General features: G+C 41.2%; 1 protein-coding gene and 1 non-coding gene across 2 annotated transcripts; both read left to right on the top strand.

Annotated features, from left to right (window-relative positions):
• The first annotated feature begins 3,652 nt into the window (after window positions 1–3,652).
• LOC145080648 (small nucleolar RNA R71) lies at window positions 3,653–3,759 on the top strand. The gene has a single exon (XR_013695242.1). It is a non-coding gene; the product is annotated as a small nucleolar RNA R71 (small nucleolar RNA).
• Window positions 3,760–13,676: 9,917 nt separating this feature from the next.
• On the top strand, window positions 13,677–15,656 carry LOC145099520 (Cytochrome b561/ferric reductase transmembrane protein family). The gene is made up of 4 exons (XM_079037089.1): window positions 13,677–13,988; window positions 14,088–14,252; window positions 14,888–15,036; window positions 15,126–15,656. The coding sequence occupies exons 1-4, from the start codon at window positions 13,842–13,844 to the stop codon at window positions 15,499–15,501; spliced, it is 837 nt and encodes a 278-aa protein (XP_078893215.1). The 5' UTR covers window positions 13,677–13,841; the 3' UTR covers window positions 15,502–15,656.
• Window positions 15,657–17,053: the final 1,397 nt, after the last annotated feature.

Below are 17,053 nucleotides of genomic sequence, written 5' to 3'. Positions count from 1 at the left end.
CCTATTATTGTTTACTAGTATGTTTGTTTTGAGCTGTTACTGACTTGAATAAAAGACTCATTTATCTACTTAGTTATTATTGCACATTGAAAACAGAGTTTTGCAAACTATAAAGTAACATAACTTTAAAAGAGTTTTTCAAATGTTTTAATTACTTATAAATACATAAGCAATCCTTTAAAAGATGTTTATAACAAAACATTTACACAATTATCATTGTGTCTAACTTGTATTCCCCCCCCCCCCCCTTAAAAGCATTTAAAACAGTTTAAAAGATTGATTATAGGAGTATGAACTCACCTTATGTGGGTGATTCAATTGAAGGGTTGCGTAAGGATGAGAAGTTGCACGAATGTATTCCCGAGACACAAACGAGTCCTAATGACATATAATGGTATATAAGGGAATGAATTTAGTGTTTTAAACAACTAATATGAAGGAAACAACCTTAGGGACTAGGAAACACTTGAAATAAAGTGTTGAATCACATGTGATTGCATGAAAGAGGGTTCACGACCACACACTTGGTGTTTACGGACACAATAGATGAGTTTACGGCCAGGAAAGGAGTGTACGGTTGTAAACTCATGGATATTATGCAAAAGAGAGTGGTTTAAGGTCCTATCTATTATCCATTAAGGGTTCATGATCTAATGCTTGGATATGAGAAGGGTTTGCGGCCAAAATGTGTCCCAATTATGGGTTTACGACCAAGGGAGATTCCATGGCCGTAAACTTATGATGTTTATGGTGAAGTGGTTGTTTCAAGACTATGATCTAGTGTTTAACATGCCTAACTAGATGATAGATGGAATACTCACACTTTTGAGGGCCTTTGAGGAGTTTTCGGCCACCAAGAACAAGTGTGTGTTCTTGGTGAAAGTTGATGATCTTGAAGATGTAGGATGAAGAAATCGATGATACTTGAGAGAGAATGGATGTTATTGACTTGAAAGTGGAAGAAATGAAGGAAAATGAAAGGATACTTATGGGAAGGAGTTTACGGCCCATGTAGAGTTTACGGCCGTAAACTCTATCTTATGGCCGTGAACTCCTTGTGATGGGGTTTTTTTCTCGACTGCAACTCCACGAACTTTAGTAGATTCTTTCTATTACTCATTCCTTGGATGTACTAGGCTTAAAACACTTAAACAGACTCTAAACAGTGCTAAAAGATAGCAGGAGCGAGTCTGACTTAAGGTTGATTGGCTTGCTTATAAGGCAAAAATTTTCAGGTTGTCACACGTGGTCTAGTTAGGCATGTGACCGCTTAGTTTTTGTTACATTGGTGCATTCATATGCGATGTTATATTGATGTCGGTCGGCAAAGAGTTTCGCAATTTTCGCCATGTTAAATCGGAAATGGGCCTTATGATGGTTAGTGTGGTTGTGATGATTCGGTGTTACGATAAAGGGAATCTGATGTTGGGAATTTTGATCGAAATTAAATCGTGCGCCAGTGATGTAGATACTTTATGCTTGAGGATCTCAGTCAATTCTTCGATTGGCGACATATGTGGAAGAGATTTAGGTTCCAGAAACCTTTAGGGGGATGGGTACGTGTTTATGAAAGATTTTTAAAGACGAATTTCAAGGACGAAATTTGATTCAAGTGGGGGAGAGTTGTAACATCCTGTTTCAAAATAAAACCTGAAACCCAGGATGTATTTACTTATCTTTTTATTTTAGCCCTAAAGTTGTAATAATTTAACAGAGTGTTCTCCATAAGAAGTTAAAGTTTATAATTTGTAGACAATGGGGGGTGATTTGTAACATTTACACTAGATATGTAAAGATTTATGGAAGCATGGGCTATATCTTAAATATTGGACTTAAACTAAAATGGGTTCTTGGGGGTAGGGGCTAAACTTGTTAACTGAATTATAAGTTTGAGAGAGAGGCATGGACTAAAACCCGATGCCGCCCCCTTTTCCTCTCGGTAAATGACACACATCAAACCCTAACCCTAAAATTTACTAGCCACCACCATTACTTTTCTAGCTACTTCAAACATCGTTGTACTGACTACCGGCGAGGATGAGGACCGACGGGAGAGGACGTCGTGACTATTGGAGATGTCGGAAAGAACCAAAAGCTCGTGGTCGCACCTGACATTCTTTGGTAAAGGCGCAACACTCCCTTCTTCTCCATTTTTTTCTGTTGTTACACCGCAGCCCATGTATGACGACCACCGCCACCGTTGCCCATGCGGCCATCACCTTTGAAGTTATCTCCAGCCGTCCTCTACTACCGAGATGGTGGCTACGGTTATGTGTGTGTTACGTGGGTGTGTATGTGTGCTATTGTTTTGGGCTTGTGGTGCATGTGTTCTTTGGCCGGAAAATAAAGAAAGCCCACCATGACAGCCGACTATGGTGGCTGTTGCCGTTTTGCCGCTACTAGCCACCACCTTGGGTGGCTGTGTGTGTATGTGTGTGTTGGTTTGATGTTTTTTGTGCCCTGGAATTGCTTTGTGGTATTTTTCAGCTTAAAATCATCACCATCACCACTAAAAAGTGGTGGTTGCTGCCTCATGCCGCCGCGGACCGCCGTTAACCGCCTTTGCCCAAAGTGGCACAGGGTGGTGTTTGTTTTAGGGAACCCTAATCATCCCTTGGAACCATACAACCCTTGATTTGGGAGACCTTCTTTGGGATACAAAATCAGGGTGCATATTTGGACTATTTTTTGGATTATTATTGTAACCCGATATTGATTAGGTTAAACTCTAACTGGTGACGCCCTTAGCGGGTTTAGTCATGCACGGTTTAAATGTCCTCACTTAACCCTAATCGTCAGTTTATGTGAAACCAAAGTTATTATTTTATGTGAGGAAGTCACTGCTGTGAGTGACTATGACTGGGGATCGTGTATTTACTCAAGTGTTTTCCTTTAGGTGAAAGGAAGTGGGTTGAAGTTAGCGGAATTATTCATTACTACTGTGGAGGCCTACAAGTATATTGATGTGAGTTTTCCTCATTGTACTTGTGGGTTGAATATACCAATGTTGGCCCGATAGGATGCTGCTATGCTGTAATGATATGTTAGATCTGTATCCTAGTATATAGGATGTTCCTTTGTGGTAGTGATCTATGGATCTGACTACCTGTACTTACTGGTTGTCATCTAGTGGAGTGCCCTAGGGGCTATATATAACGCCCCATTTCTGGTATGTGATTTAAATAAAGTGTTTTCATTTCTTAAGGGGTACTCGACGAGTCTGTAGCCCGACTCATCGAGTAGAGACGAGATGATCATGTAAATTGAGTTGGATACTCAACGAGTCCATACGCCGTGACTCGGTGAGCCTGCCTGTCTGGATGAAGCCCTAATTTTAAGGGATTGCAACCTATTTAAACGCATTTATGCGCCCCAACCTCGCCTCCATCACCCTCAGAGCACCTCTTACCAAACCCTAGCCCCCTTAAAGAGTGTGTGTGAGTGATTGTTACTTTATGAAGGAACTTTTGGAGCAAGTAGAAGAAGGAGAAGGTTGAAGAGTTCAAGGAAGAAGACGTAGATCCAAAACATACTCCTTTGTGATCATATTCTCTGGTAATAAAATCTCCATCTTGCTTATTGATCTAGTAGATCTTGTCTTGTCATAACGTTGACCCCATCATAGAAAATCGACATCTCTTGTTGCACATTTAGATCATGCTGAGGGCAATTTCTGAGCAAGCCCTTGTACCGCTCCCATGCTTCGTATAATGACTCCCCCGACTGTTGCTCAAAGTTGGCTATTGCCTTCTTGAGTTTAGCTATCTTGGATGGTGGGCAAAACTGGTCCAGAAATTGCTCACGCATTTGAGCCCAAGTGGTGATTGTACCCGGTGGAAGTGATTTTAACCACTCTTTAGCAGCTCCCTTGAAAGTAATGGGGAGCATCCTGAGCAGTATGGTGTTTCTGTTGACATTTGGGACATTGATGTAATTCGCAATGTCATTGACTTCATCTAGATGCTTAAAAGCATCCTCATGATCTTTCCCATAAAATGGGATATCCTTTAGTGCAGTCAAGATGTGCCCCTTCAGCTCGCATGTGGCAGTGGCAGGTATTGCGGGTTGGACTAAACCGGGACCCACATATTCTCGGATCCGCTTCTTGTAAGCTCGCATGGACATCTCTTCAATGTCTGCAATCTCGTTCCTTGGCTCGTTCTCGGGTTCGCTCGTATGTTCTTCAAATTCAGGCTCGGTATCGTATTCAGATTCGGTTTGGACGGGTATTTGATCCAAGTGTTCAAAATTGCTCTTGTTCCTTGAGGATGAACTTGACTCTCCTGTCTTCTTTCTCGACTTCCTTGAAAATGCTGACTTTAGCTCTTGCAATGGCGTCTTCTTATCAGTATTTTTGTGAAGTGGAGCTTGTGGATCTTCAATCGGTGGCACCAAAGGTGTGGTAGAACCTCTGGTCATGAACTCCTGCAAACTAAAAAAAACCGTAAAACTGAAATAAAATAGAAGACTAAACTAAAAACTAAAAAACTAAACTTTTCAGAAACCACGTCGTGGCACTTATCAGGCCACGTCGTGGACTCTGTGACTAAAAATTTAAACCTTGCTGAAAAATTAACCTTTTGCGGGTTTTACCCCACAAAAAGGATCGATTAACGTAATGCAAATAAATAAGCTAATAAACTAAGTCGTTCCCCGGCAACGGCGCCAAAAACTTGATGTTGACGAAAGTACCCACTAATTTTAATATTTATAACCTAACAAACTTAAACTAACTATGCACTTATAGGCAGTGTACCTAGTCAGATTACAGTATAGCTTGGGTAAGTCGGGTGTTGATCACAGGGAACAATGTTACTAATTAATCTACTTGCTATCAAATTAACCTAATTATTAACAAGTTTAGAAAGGGTTTTATCTGATTTTAGAAGATCAGACGAACTTAACTCAAATTCAATCAATAAGTAAAAACACTATTGTCTAGTTCGAATCCACTTCGTCCTTATGGCTAGCTAATAATTATGGATTATCAAGTTGGTTTTAGTTGTATTAGTAATTTAAGTCTAACTTTACCAATAATTAATTAATTCATGTAAAACTATGTATGGTCACACACAATTAAACATAGAACCAATTATGAATATGAATATGCTATGTAAGATTTATTATGTAAACACATTTATAGTCATAATCTACGTTCTCTAGCACAGCTAAGTTTATTTACTTTAATTACTAACTAAGATTGGTCAATCCTAGCTCTAACAATTTAATGTTCACTAAATCATTAGGTAAACAAGTTCATGTAGTTAATGGTCACTAAACTACACAGAACATGAAATTAAGCAACTAAAGAAACAAACACAAGCATGCTAGGTAACTATAAATCAAACACAAGCAATTTATCAACTAAAGAAATCCATACAAAATTAAGCTATTCATAAGTTGGAAGCTTCATCTAGCTAAACAAGAGTAGCTAGATTCAACTGCTCATAATAGCAACTAACACACTAACACAAATCAAAGTATAATGAAACATGTTCCTAGGTAACAAATAAGTAAACTAAATTATGGACCTTCACTCTTTTGGTGTTGAAACCCTCTTTCCAGAACCTTTCTTCTGCTAAAATCGCCTTCTGGAACCTCTTTTTCTAGCCAAAATTCTCTCCCCTTCGTAATGACCAAGAGTGCTTAAATATCCTTAAAAATCTCGCCCCACGTCGTGGCTATCTCTGCCATGTTGTGATCCCCAAGTTATCATTATCGGGCAAGGACTCCTCTTCATGCGATCTTTATCTTCTAGAATACTCATGCCACGTCGTGGTTTTAGCAATTTCCGTGGATTTCTTCATCTCTTGTGTTTCAGGTCTCCAATGTTCTATATGTTGTCACTTCTGGTCCCTCTCTTCGAAAATACTTCTAATTGACTGAAAATAACAATTCAAAGTCATAAGTATCATTATTCTAAACATATTATCAACTTATTAATAAAAATGTACTTAAATATTGCCTAAAAATAGGTACAAATATGGCAATATCACAGCTGATGAGGGAATGAAAAAGGCCCGTTACCATGAGATGCTGCGGAGTGATATCCGCCAGTTTGTGAGCCGATCCAGCTGTAAGATGCTGGATGATATGATTGTGAGGGCGAGAGAGAAAGAGAGAGAGAGAGAGAGAGAAAGAGAGAGAGAGAGAGAGATCAATATTGAGATGGAGAAGAAGAGGAAGCCGGAGGTGGCTTCGGGTACAGGGAGCTCGGGCAAGAAGCCCAAGGTTTCAGATCTTAGGTCCAGAGGTCAACAGAGCCACAGTTAGTGTGGCAAATGTGGGAGATTACACGATGGGGCGTGCAAGGCAGGGAGTTCTGAGTGCTACAAGTGCGGTCGGACTGGGCATATGAGAAGAGATTGTACAACTTTTACCACCGCCACCGCAACATTAGATCTGATTTGCTTCCATTGCAATCAGAGGGGACATAAAAAGTCCCAGTGCCCGAGCTTAGCTGCAGTGGGGAAGGTGTCGGCACCTTCCCCTGCTACATTGAGGATTACAGACGGTCGTCAGGGCCAGGCCGAGGCCCCAGTGGCGAAGAGTAGAGCCTTTCAGATGACAGCAGAGGAGGCACGAGTGACTCCTGACGTGGTGACGGGTATGTATTTTCCTTTTATCTCTGCATTTATTATTGATTGTTTCTAATGTTATATGTTTGTATATAGGGTCGTTCTTAGTGAATGACATTTTAGCTACAATGTTATTTGATTCGGGGGCCACCCGATCGTTTGTCTCTCTTGCGCTTAGCAAGAGGTTTAGCAGAGCTCCAGAGGAGCTGGATTGTCCATTCGAGGTGGAGATAGCTGATGATAGGACCGTCAAGGTCGCGAGAGTGCATAAGGTATGCTCGCTGCAGTTATTCGATGAGCAGTTTTCAGTAGACATGGTCCCTATTCCTTTGTGAGGGAACAAGGTCATAGTAGGCATGGATTGGCTGAGCCCCAATGGGGCGGTGATTGATTGTGAGCTGTAGCTAGTGAGGGTTCGCACTCCCAGCGGGGGTGAGTTAGTGATTTAGGGAGAGAGGCCACAACGCGGACCGATTCTTTGTTCAGTGGTGAGAGCGAGGCGCTACTTTCAGTAGGGTTGCGTAGGGTTCGTTGCCTACATTTTAGATGCCCATGAGAAGGGAAAGGCGTTAGTCGACAATGTACCGGTAGTGCGAGACTACCCGGACGTATTCCGGGAGGTTTTACCTGAGATACCTACGGAGAGACAGGTTGAGTTCAGGATTGATCTGGTACCTGGTGCGGCTCCGATAGCCAAGGCACCGTATCGGTTGGCTCATCCAGAGATGCAGGAGTTATCTACCCAGCTGCAGGAGCTGCTAGACAAGGGTTTTATCAGACCGAGTAGTTCACCATGGGGAGCCCCGATCCTGTTTGTGAAAAAGAAGGATGGGTCGCACCATATGTGCATAGATTACCGGGAGTTGAACAAGGTAATGGTGAAGAACCGTTACCCACTCCCGAGGATATATGACTTGTTTGATCAGCTTCAGGGAGCATCTTGGTTTTCCAAGATTGATTTGTGCTTTGGTTATCATCAGATGCAGGTCAGGGGTGGGGATGTTCAGAAGACAACTTTTAGGACCCGTTATGGTCACTATTAGTTTGTGGTGATGCCGTTTGGGCTCACCAACGCTCCAGTCGTGTTCATGGATCTCATGAACCGCGTGTGCAGGCCGATGTTAGATCAGTCTGTGATAGTATTCATTGACGACATCTTGGTTTACTCTAAGACTCAGGAGCAACATGAGAAGCAACTGAGGGAGGTGCTAGAGACACTGAGGAGAGAGCGACTTTTTGCGAAGTTCTCCAAGTGCGAGTTCTGGTTGCGCGAGGTGCAATTCCTTGGTTACCTCGTCAACCAGAAGGGTATTATAGTAGTCCCGGCCAAGATTGAGGCCGTGATGCAGTGGGAAGTCGCGAGGTCTCCATTAGAGATTCGGAGCTTCCTGGGATTGGCAGGGTGTTAGAGGAGATTCATCCAGGATTTCTCTAAGATAGTGGTTCCACTCACCCGACTGACCAAGAAGTAGGTAGTGTTTCGTTGGGGGCCTGAGCAGCAGGCGGCATTTGAGATCCTCAGACAGCGATTTCGCGTGACACCAATTCTTACCCTACCAGAGGGAGTGGATGAGTTTGTGTTCTATTGTGATGCTTCGATCACAGGTATGGGAGTAGTGTTGATGCAGCGAGGCCATGTGATAGCTTACGCCTTTAGATAGTTGAAGCCTCACGAGGCTAACTATCCGACGCACGATTTGGAGTTGGGGGCAGTGGTGTTTGCCCTCAAGATTTGGAGACACTACCTCTATGGGGTCCGTTGTACCATCTACACGGATCACAAGAGTCTAAGGTACTTCATGGACCAACCGAATCTTAACATGAGGCAGCGTCGGTGGTTAGATGTGGTGAAGGATTACGATTGTGAGATCCTTTATCACCTGGGGAAGGCCAACGTAGTGGCCAACGCCCTGAGCCATAAGGCGGAAGCGGCCCCGATCCGGGATATATGCCTGAGGATGACAGTGATTACTCCATTGTTGGAGCAGATCAGGGAGGCATGGGTCGAGGGCCTCAAGAAGGAGAGACAGAAGTGTGAGAGGGTCGTGGGCCGAGTAGCTTCTTTTGATTATGACAGTCGGGGATTGTTGACCCTTCATGGGAAAGTTTGGGTACCGTACTGGGGCGGAGTACAACAAGTGTTGATGGACGAGGCCCCTAACTCTAAGTTCTCCATCCATTCAGGGGTGAGGAAGATGTATAGAGATCTTCGACCTGATTATTGGTGGCCCTGCATGAAGCAGGACGTGGCTTGGTACGTAGAGAGGTGCCTAACCTGTAGGAAGGTCAAGGTGAAGCACCAGAGACCCCACGGCAAGATGTAGCCATTAGACATTCCTGTGTGGAAATGGAAGGATATCACCGTGGACTTCATCACAAAGCTTCCCAGGACCGCACAGGGAGTTGATTCGATTTGGGTCATAGTAGATCGGTAGACCAAGAGCGCACATTTCATACCGATCTAGGAGAGTATATCGGCTGAGAAGCTAGCCGATATTTATGTGCGCAAGGTAGTAGCACGACATGGAGTGCCTGTATCAGTAGTATCAAATCGAGACGTCCGTTTCACTTCCAGATTTTGGAAGCGGTTTCATGACGAGTTGGGGACTCATCTTCATTTTAGCACCGCTTTACACCCTCAGACGGACGGGCAGAGCGAGAGGACGATTCAGACTCTCGAGGACATGCTCCGGGCACGTGTTCTAGACTTTTGTGGTAGTTGGGATACGTATCTTCCACTAGCGGAATTTTCGTATAACAACAGTTACAACGCTAGCATTGAACGCCCTCCTTTCGAGATTCTCTAAAGAAGGAAGTGCATGACCCTGATTTGTTGGGGCGAGGTCGGTCAGCGAGTCATCAGGAGCACCGAAGTGGTGCTTAAGACCACAGAGTTGATCCAGAAGGTTCATAGCAGACTGCAGACTGTGCAAAATCGGCATAAGAGTTAAGCCGACAGGAGACGTTTGGACTTGGAGTTTCAGGTGCGCAATATGGTCCTCCTGAAGGTATCACCCTGGAAGGGTATTATCAGGTTTCGGAAGAGGGGCAAGCTGGGCCCCAGGTTCATTGGTCCTTTTTGGGTTTTGGCCCGGGTGGGTCGGGTTGCTTATCGGTTGGATCTTCCGGTAGAGCTTAGCCAGATCCATAACACTTTCCATGTTTCTCCGTTGAAAAAGTGTTTGGTGGACGAGTCAGCAGTTGTACCCTTGGAGGATATTCAGGCTGATAGTAGCCGCAATTATATCGAGAGACCAGTTGTGATATTAGATCGAAAGACGAAGACCTTGAGGAACAAGGAAGTTCAGTTGGTGAAGGTGCAGTGGCAACACCGAAAGGGTTCGGAGTGGACGTGGGAGTCTGAGGGGGGGGGATGAGGGAGCATTATCCAGAGTTATTTTCAGATACAATAGTAGCAGCAGACTTCGAGGACGAAGTCTAAGATAAGTGGGGGAGAGTTGTAACGCCCCATTTCTGGTATGTGATTTAAATAAAGTATTTTCATTTCTTAAGGGGTACTCGATGATTCTGTAGCCCGACTCGTCGATTAGAGACGGGATGATCTCGCAAATTGAGTTGGCTACTCGACGAGTCCATACGCCGGGACTCGGCAAGTTCGCCTATCTGGATGAAACCCTAATTTTAAGGGCCTGCACCCTATTTAAACGTATTTATGCACCCCAACCTCGCCTCCATCACCCTCAGAGCATCTCTTACCAAACCCTAGCCCCCTTAAAGAGTGTGTGAGTGATTGTTACTTTGTGAAGGAACTTTTGGAGCAAGTAGAAGAAGGAGAAGGTTGAAGAGTTCAAGGAAGAAGAAGTAGATCCAAAACACACTCCTTTGTGGTCATCTTTTCTGGTAATAAAGTCTCCATCTTGCTTATTGATCTAGTAGATCTTGTTTGCCCCCAAATTGTTGATATTAAGCCCAAAAACCCCAAATCCTTTGTGATAAAGCCTTATGATCGAGTTATCCTTCAGATATGGACCCTAACTTCATTTTAGAATTGTAAAGTTACAATTTTGGTCGTGATTGAGGTCCCACTTGAGCTTGGAACCCCATTAAGAGCTTAGATTTGACATTTGAAGCCTTTAAAGCCATGCATGCATGTAAAGTTTGCAACTTTACGTGATAAGCATGCCCTAGAAGCTTGGATCTGTGGTTTTAAGCCGCTGCAAGGCTCAAAACAAGTATGTATGGAAAAAGGACTGAATGGACTCGACGAGTCGCAAGGTTGACTCGGCGAGTCATATGAAGATAGCCGTGGACTCGACGAGTTGGATGAGCAACGCAGCGAGTCCGATGAAGATTGCCTTAGACTCGACGAGTTGTATGAACAACTCGGCGAGTCAGATGAATTGTCCCTATAAAGTAGAGTTTGAGTGAAATAGCTTCATTTCTTCTTAGTTACACGTAAAGTTAGCAACTTTACGTGTTCAGATGGTCCCAAGAGCTTAGATCTACGAGTTAGATGCTCTGAAATGGATTAGAATTGACCGTATGGAATCTGCATGTTAGGACTCGACGAGTCGAGTCGCGAGTCCCCCGTCTTTCTTCGATTTGTGAGTTCAGGGTGAATCAGTTACTGGGGAAGGGACTCGGTGAGCTAAAGTCAGAGTTAGTAATGGAGGGACTCGACGAGTCTACGCCCTGACTTGGCGAGTCCGGTCAATTGAAAGTTGACTTTGACCAAAGAGTTGACTTTGACCAGGGGTAAAATAGTCATTTTACCCTGAGGGCATTTATAAGTACTTGATCTAGTGTTTTTGGGATTTGTAGCCGGACAGTTCCAGAGCAGCAGTCAATCACTTTTAAAGTTAGCATCTCAGCAGCTAGCATTACGAGGTGAGTTTCCTTCCAGTAGCAACGGGTCTACAGCCACAATGCCGACCCGTTAGTTAGTAATAGTTTCGGACTTTGGTCCGATGCAGTAGCAGTGTGCTTGATGTCTTTGTGATTCACGCATGTTTGTGTTATGTGTTTCGGACCCTGGTCCAATGCAGTATGCAGTATATGTGTTCATGCTAGTTGATATGTGTATGCTATGTTATGTTCAGTCAGTTCCGGACTTCGGTCCGATGCACTTAATTCCGAACTTTGGCCCGATACAGGGGACAAGGTCCCAGTTAGTTCCGGACTTTGGTCCGATGCAGTTTCCAGACTTCGGTCCGATGCAGTGGGCAAGGCCCTGGTTAGTTTCCGGACTTCAGTCCGATGCAGTTTCCGGACTTCGGTCCGATGCAGAGGGCAAGGCCCTGGTTAGTTTCTGGATTTCGGTCTGATGCAGTGGGCAAGGCCCAGTATGTGCTTTATATGTTATTGTATGGTATGTGGTAGTTTTGGGGAGCTCACTAAGCTTTGTGTTTGCAGTTTTCAGTTTTGGTTTCAGGTACTTCCGCTAGCAAAGGGAAGAGCTCGGGATGATGGCATCGCACACACCACAACTTCAGCTTTTTATCATGGGAGTTTATTTCAGATACTATGATATGTTGATACATTTCTTTTTGTTATGACACATCTATTATAACTTTTGGGATTTTGACGTACGGTTTCATTATATTATAGATGATTGGTAACTTTTAGTACTATTTAAACAAATTTTTTTGGGTCGTTACACTATATGTTGTCATGTAGGATAGCCTAAGAACTCTTGATCTAGGCTTTCTTGCTCATTCCTTGTTTGGTTGTGGCTTTAGATTAGGATCATTTGTTCGGTTGACTATCTCACCTATGGTTACTTATGGTTACACATTTCATGGAAGTTAGTTGGTAACAGGACAGTGTGCTGTGTGAGGACTAGTAGGTGGCAGTGAGCTGTGTGATTACTGGTTTCCTATATTATGTGCCTACTTGATCCATGTTTGTTTATATGTCGACATTTGGTAATAGTGGGTTGATGTGTTCTGCTTTGTGTTGTAGGCCAAAATATCCGATGTGTGCTGGCTATAAGCCCTAGGCACGAATGCTCGGGAAGAGCGGTTAGGTTGAGGCAGTAGGCCAACAAACCCTGGGTATTCCAGCCAGATGGCTGATTGGACCCGTTGCATGTTGGCATCTCAGTTCGATGACTGGTTGGGCCTAGGCATTCCAACCGGGAGGTTGTGGGCCGTTATGCATGCTTATATATTTATTGTGTGGGGTATTATGGAGGAAACTCACTAAGCTTTATGCTTACTCAGTTGTTGTTGTTTTTCAGGTATCAACGTGATCATGGGAAGACGAAGGCGGGACTGTACATACTTATCAACAACATTGAAGATTTTGCGTTCATTATAATATTCTGATTTTCAATAATTTAATTAGGAATAAATTGTTTTCTTAAAATGGTTTTATAATTGGGATGTTTTAATTTAATAAAAATGAAAATATTTTGTTTCGAAAATCGGACGTTACACCATGATTGCAGATCGACGAAACTTGAACCCTCAATCATTTTGGGCTGAAGGACACCATATCAACACTTGATACCGGTGAGCTAGAAAGCTTTGGTTCAATAATAATTAATTAAAAATAGAGTTGTAGAGACATGAGATGTTTCTCTAGAACTTAATGTTGTTTTAAGAACTATTAGTGACCTGTAGGATATCTAAAAAAAAAAAAATACTTACTAAACATTTAAATTGGAACCTCATGGGTCCTTTACAGCACAAAGTAAAAGCTCCATCGACACTTAAAAGGGTAAACTCTTTTAACTTTGGTTATACTTGTGTGATGGACTTGAGCGTGATAGGTATGTTATATCGGATAAAGCAAAATCATCATGGGCACAAGTATTTTCATGGTGTCTATAATGCGTAGACAAAATTGGGGTGACGGTTGGTGATTGTCAGAAAGACATGGCCCTCATCGACACTACATTCACTAGCTTGCACTGAACTATGCCACCATTCTATTAATTGTGAGAACTTTTGTCATATGTTATTTGATATATCTCAAGTAATATTTAATCCTTTATTAAATAATGCTCAAGATTTGGAATTGATTTCAAGATTTATAGATTATCTTGTGAAAGAAGATATTAAAAATTTAAATGAACAAAACCGACCTTTCTTCTTATGCGCTCTTTGACAACTCACATGATTATAATATTTCCTCTTTTTGCTTTTACCTCATTCAAAAGTCGTTAGCTCATCAAGATGTTTGATCAATGATGGTATAAAGTCACATATCTAGAGAGAGAAGGATAGATATCTTATGTGAAATCTTAGGCATATGTAGAAGTATAAAACAGTCGTGGAGCTAGAGCTAGTGATAACAATAATGCATGGATTCAAGAAACTGGTTCTATCAACTATGTCTGCAATTCTTCTTGCACTTGATCTTCTACCCTTTGTTGTATCTTCATCCAACGAAAACCATCTCATCATTCCTCACAAATACATCAAACAGGATTCCGATAACCACAAGGTAAGTAACAAGTCATGCCTCTCAATGTTGTTTTTTCATTTTCGTTTTTTCTGGTGTCTGTTTGCACTGATTAGGCTTACTGCATGATCGATGATGCAGATGAGTCCACGTTTGATATTTGAAATAAAGATTCATGGGATTCTGTTGTGGGCTTCCATGGGGTTCTTGATGCCTCTTGGTGTACTCATAGTAAGAATGTTTAACAAAGAAGATTGCAGCCCCAGAAAGCTTAAAGCTGTCATATACATTCATGTTATTCTTCAGGTGATCTAATCTTTTTGTTTTTATTACAGCATTCAAGATCAGATTTCTTAATTCCCATAATCTTTTTCACTTTAGGGGAATAAAATTGTGTTTTGTTTGTTCAAAGTCACATGCCTTTATCATTTAGGGGTTTGATCTCTTTTGCCTTTGCCATCATTGCTTCACTTTAATCATGCATTTGAATATTAATTAGAGAAAGACGAGTGATGATGATTGCTGTGACCACAAGTTTAGGTGGTCTATCACATCAACCAGATTACCTTTAATCTATATAATCCATATTGCCTTAATCTTTCTTTAGGCTTATAATGTAAAAAGTAGGGGTAATCCCCATGCACCTAGGTCCGTTATATTGCGATGTTTGGTGAGGAATTATTTAACGTTCTTTATTTCTTTCTCTTTGCAAAAAGGCTGTGTTCGTGACTTCCCACTCGCAAATGACTAACTTTATGGCTTTCCCATTCAAATACAACACTAATCTTCGGAGCTTGTGAAACTTTTTGACAATAAACTTGTTGAAAATTCACAGAAATCAACTTATAGCATCATGATAAAATTAATTTCCCCACTAAAGAAAGTGTAAATCAAATCGATATTGATGATTGATCTTTATTATTTTGAATGTGTGTGACAAGATACTTGCAGTGCTTCTTGCATTCGCTGGAGCAATCATGTCTATAACGAGCTTTGAAAACTCATTCAACAACAATCACCAGAGAATAGGTCTTGCACTTTATGCTGCCATCGTGGTGCAAACCCTTGCAGGGTTTCGAAGGCCTAAGAGGTAGCGATTACGTTCTTAATTACAAGAAAAAACTATCTTTCGTCGCAACAATGGTAATTAAATAATAACAAATAACTGCTGCTTGGTAGGGGGACTAAAGGAAGGACCTTATGGTACGTTTTCCACTGGATATTAGGGACAACAATCTCACTAGTTGGGATCGTCAACACCTACACAGGTCTAAAAGCGTATCACAAGAGAACATCAATGAATGCAAGGGTTTGGAGCATACTCTTCACTGTTGAGGTCTCTTTCATGGCTTTCTTCTACCTATTTCAAGAAAAATGGGGTTACATGCAGAAACAAGGAGTAAAATCAGGTGATGAACCGGTCATAGTGATACCTTCTCATCAAGTGGAGAATCAAAAAGAGGTATTACCACCTCAGCCATCCAGGAAGAGTAACTCATTAGGGAATTACTTTGCCAAAAACAATGCTTTAAAGAAGTTATTTCAAGTAACGTAAATACGTATTGGCGATTTTTGGTTTTGTGTATGTCATTCCATGCTTGCACAGCTGCACTAATTCGAATGGTGATAATGTGTTATTTGGTAACAATTTGTGCTTGTACATTTTAGAGAATAGAGATAAAACTAGTAAGACCAACTTATTTCTTGTCATATGATTTGAATTGCTAAGATTGTATGTGCGTATTATAGTCACTACTGGAAAAAACGCGACTACAACACAATAATCCCCGTTTATACCATGTGACTACAAAACAAAACACCAATGTTTTGCATAATAGTTTAAGAAACAATGTAACACACTTTTTTTTTATCATCGACGTATTAGTAATTATTAGTTGCTTAATCCATTTTATTGTAGATATATCATGATCGTTTCTGATGAATAGATCTTTTCTCAGAATGAGATATCTTCAATTCGTTTTGACTACTCACTTTTAACCATGTGCGTCAATATTGCCATGGAGCCTTACAACTGAATGTATTCAGATTCATTACTAACAATCATATTCACATCTCCCTGTGAATTGTTAACTGCTATTATAGTATGTTATATATGAACTTTATACCGCAAGACCAACTAAACCAATATATTGTACAATCTATCTAAAAAAGTTTTAAGTTTCTAAGTACCGAATAAAGCCGGAAATGTTGGAAACGATCAAACAATAAAAAAAACAACTGAAGCACACGCGAATAAGAATTAAAGGTAATTACCTATTGTACAAATTAAAGTAAACTATTGATTCATATACCAATATACAATTGAAGCCTTTAAAAATTAAACAATAAAACAAGATCGAAAATATTGAGCCTTTAAAAATTGAAAACAATAAAAGTTGAAACTATTAAAAAATAAACTGAAATTGAAAAGAAAAAAAAAAAAACAAACGATTAAGTATTGAAACTTTGGGGTCCTTTATTTTTTTTTCTCCTCTAATCGTAGAGTGCCCACCAAAAAAGGGATTGATATATCCACCTTTCTTGTTTATAGTCTACGCCATAATATTGAGTTATCCCCTTGGCTTTGCAGGGCGGGATGTCAAAAAGTCACGTGACCCCGTTTTCATGGGAATCTCGTTCTGTTTGGGGAAATTTTTTAAAAAAGTTGGGAGCGAGGACGGGGGCGGGACCCCTGTTTTAATTTCGGGGGCGAGGGCGGGGGTAGGCAATCCCGTCCCGAAACCTTCATGGGGACCCCGTTAATAAATTACACATATATTTACATATATTAATTATATACATATAATAAACAATAATATGATTTTGAGCTTCCAAAATTCATTAAAAAACATGTTTTAAGTTGTTAGTATAATGTTTTTAAGATGTTATAACTTTTTTTATTTTTAACATGTAAAATTCTGCTATAAATAATTATTTGTTACCTAAAAAATAGTTTTTTTTAAACGTAAATAACAACTTCTTTTAGCACAAAAAAAGCAGCCCAAAATCAATCGGGGGTGGAGGAAATGTGTTGAGGTCGAAATATATTGTGAGGTGTCAAAGTCTATCTAGGTCTTTCTTAGCGTCAAAGTATGTTTGTATGTTTG

Source organism: Lactuca serriola, chromosome 1 (assembly GCF_051521515.1).
Source record: "Lactuca serriola cultivar US96UC23 chromosome 1, Lser_US96UC23_V15, whole genome shotgun sequence".
Lineage (NCBI taxonomy): Eukaryota > Viridiplantae > Streptophyta > Magnoliopsida > Asterales > Asteraceae > Lactuca > Lactuca serriola.
The sequence above is the reverse complement of the archived record's forward strand: the minus strand, read 5'-3'. Positions and strand labels throughout refer to the sequence as shown.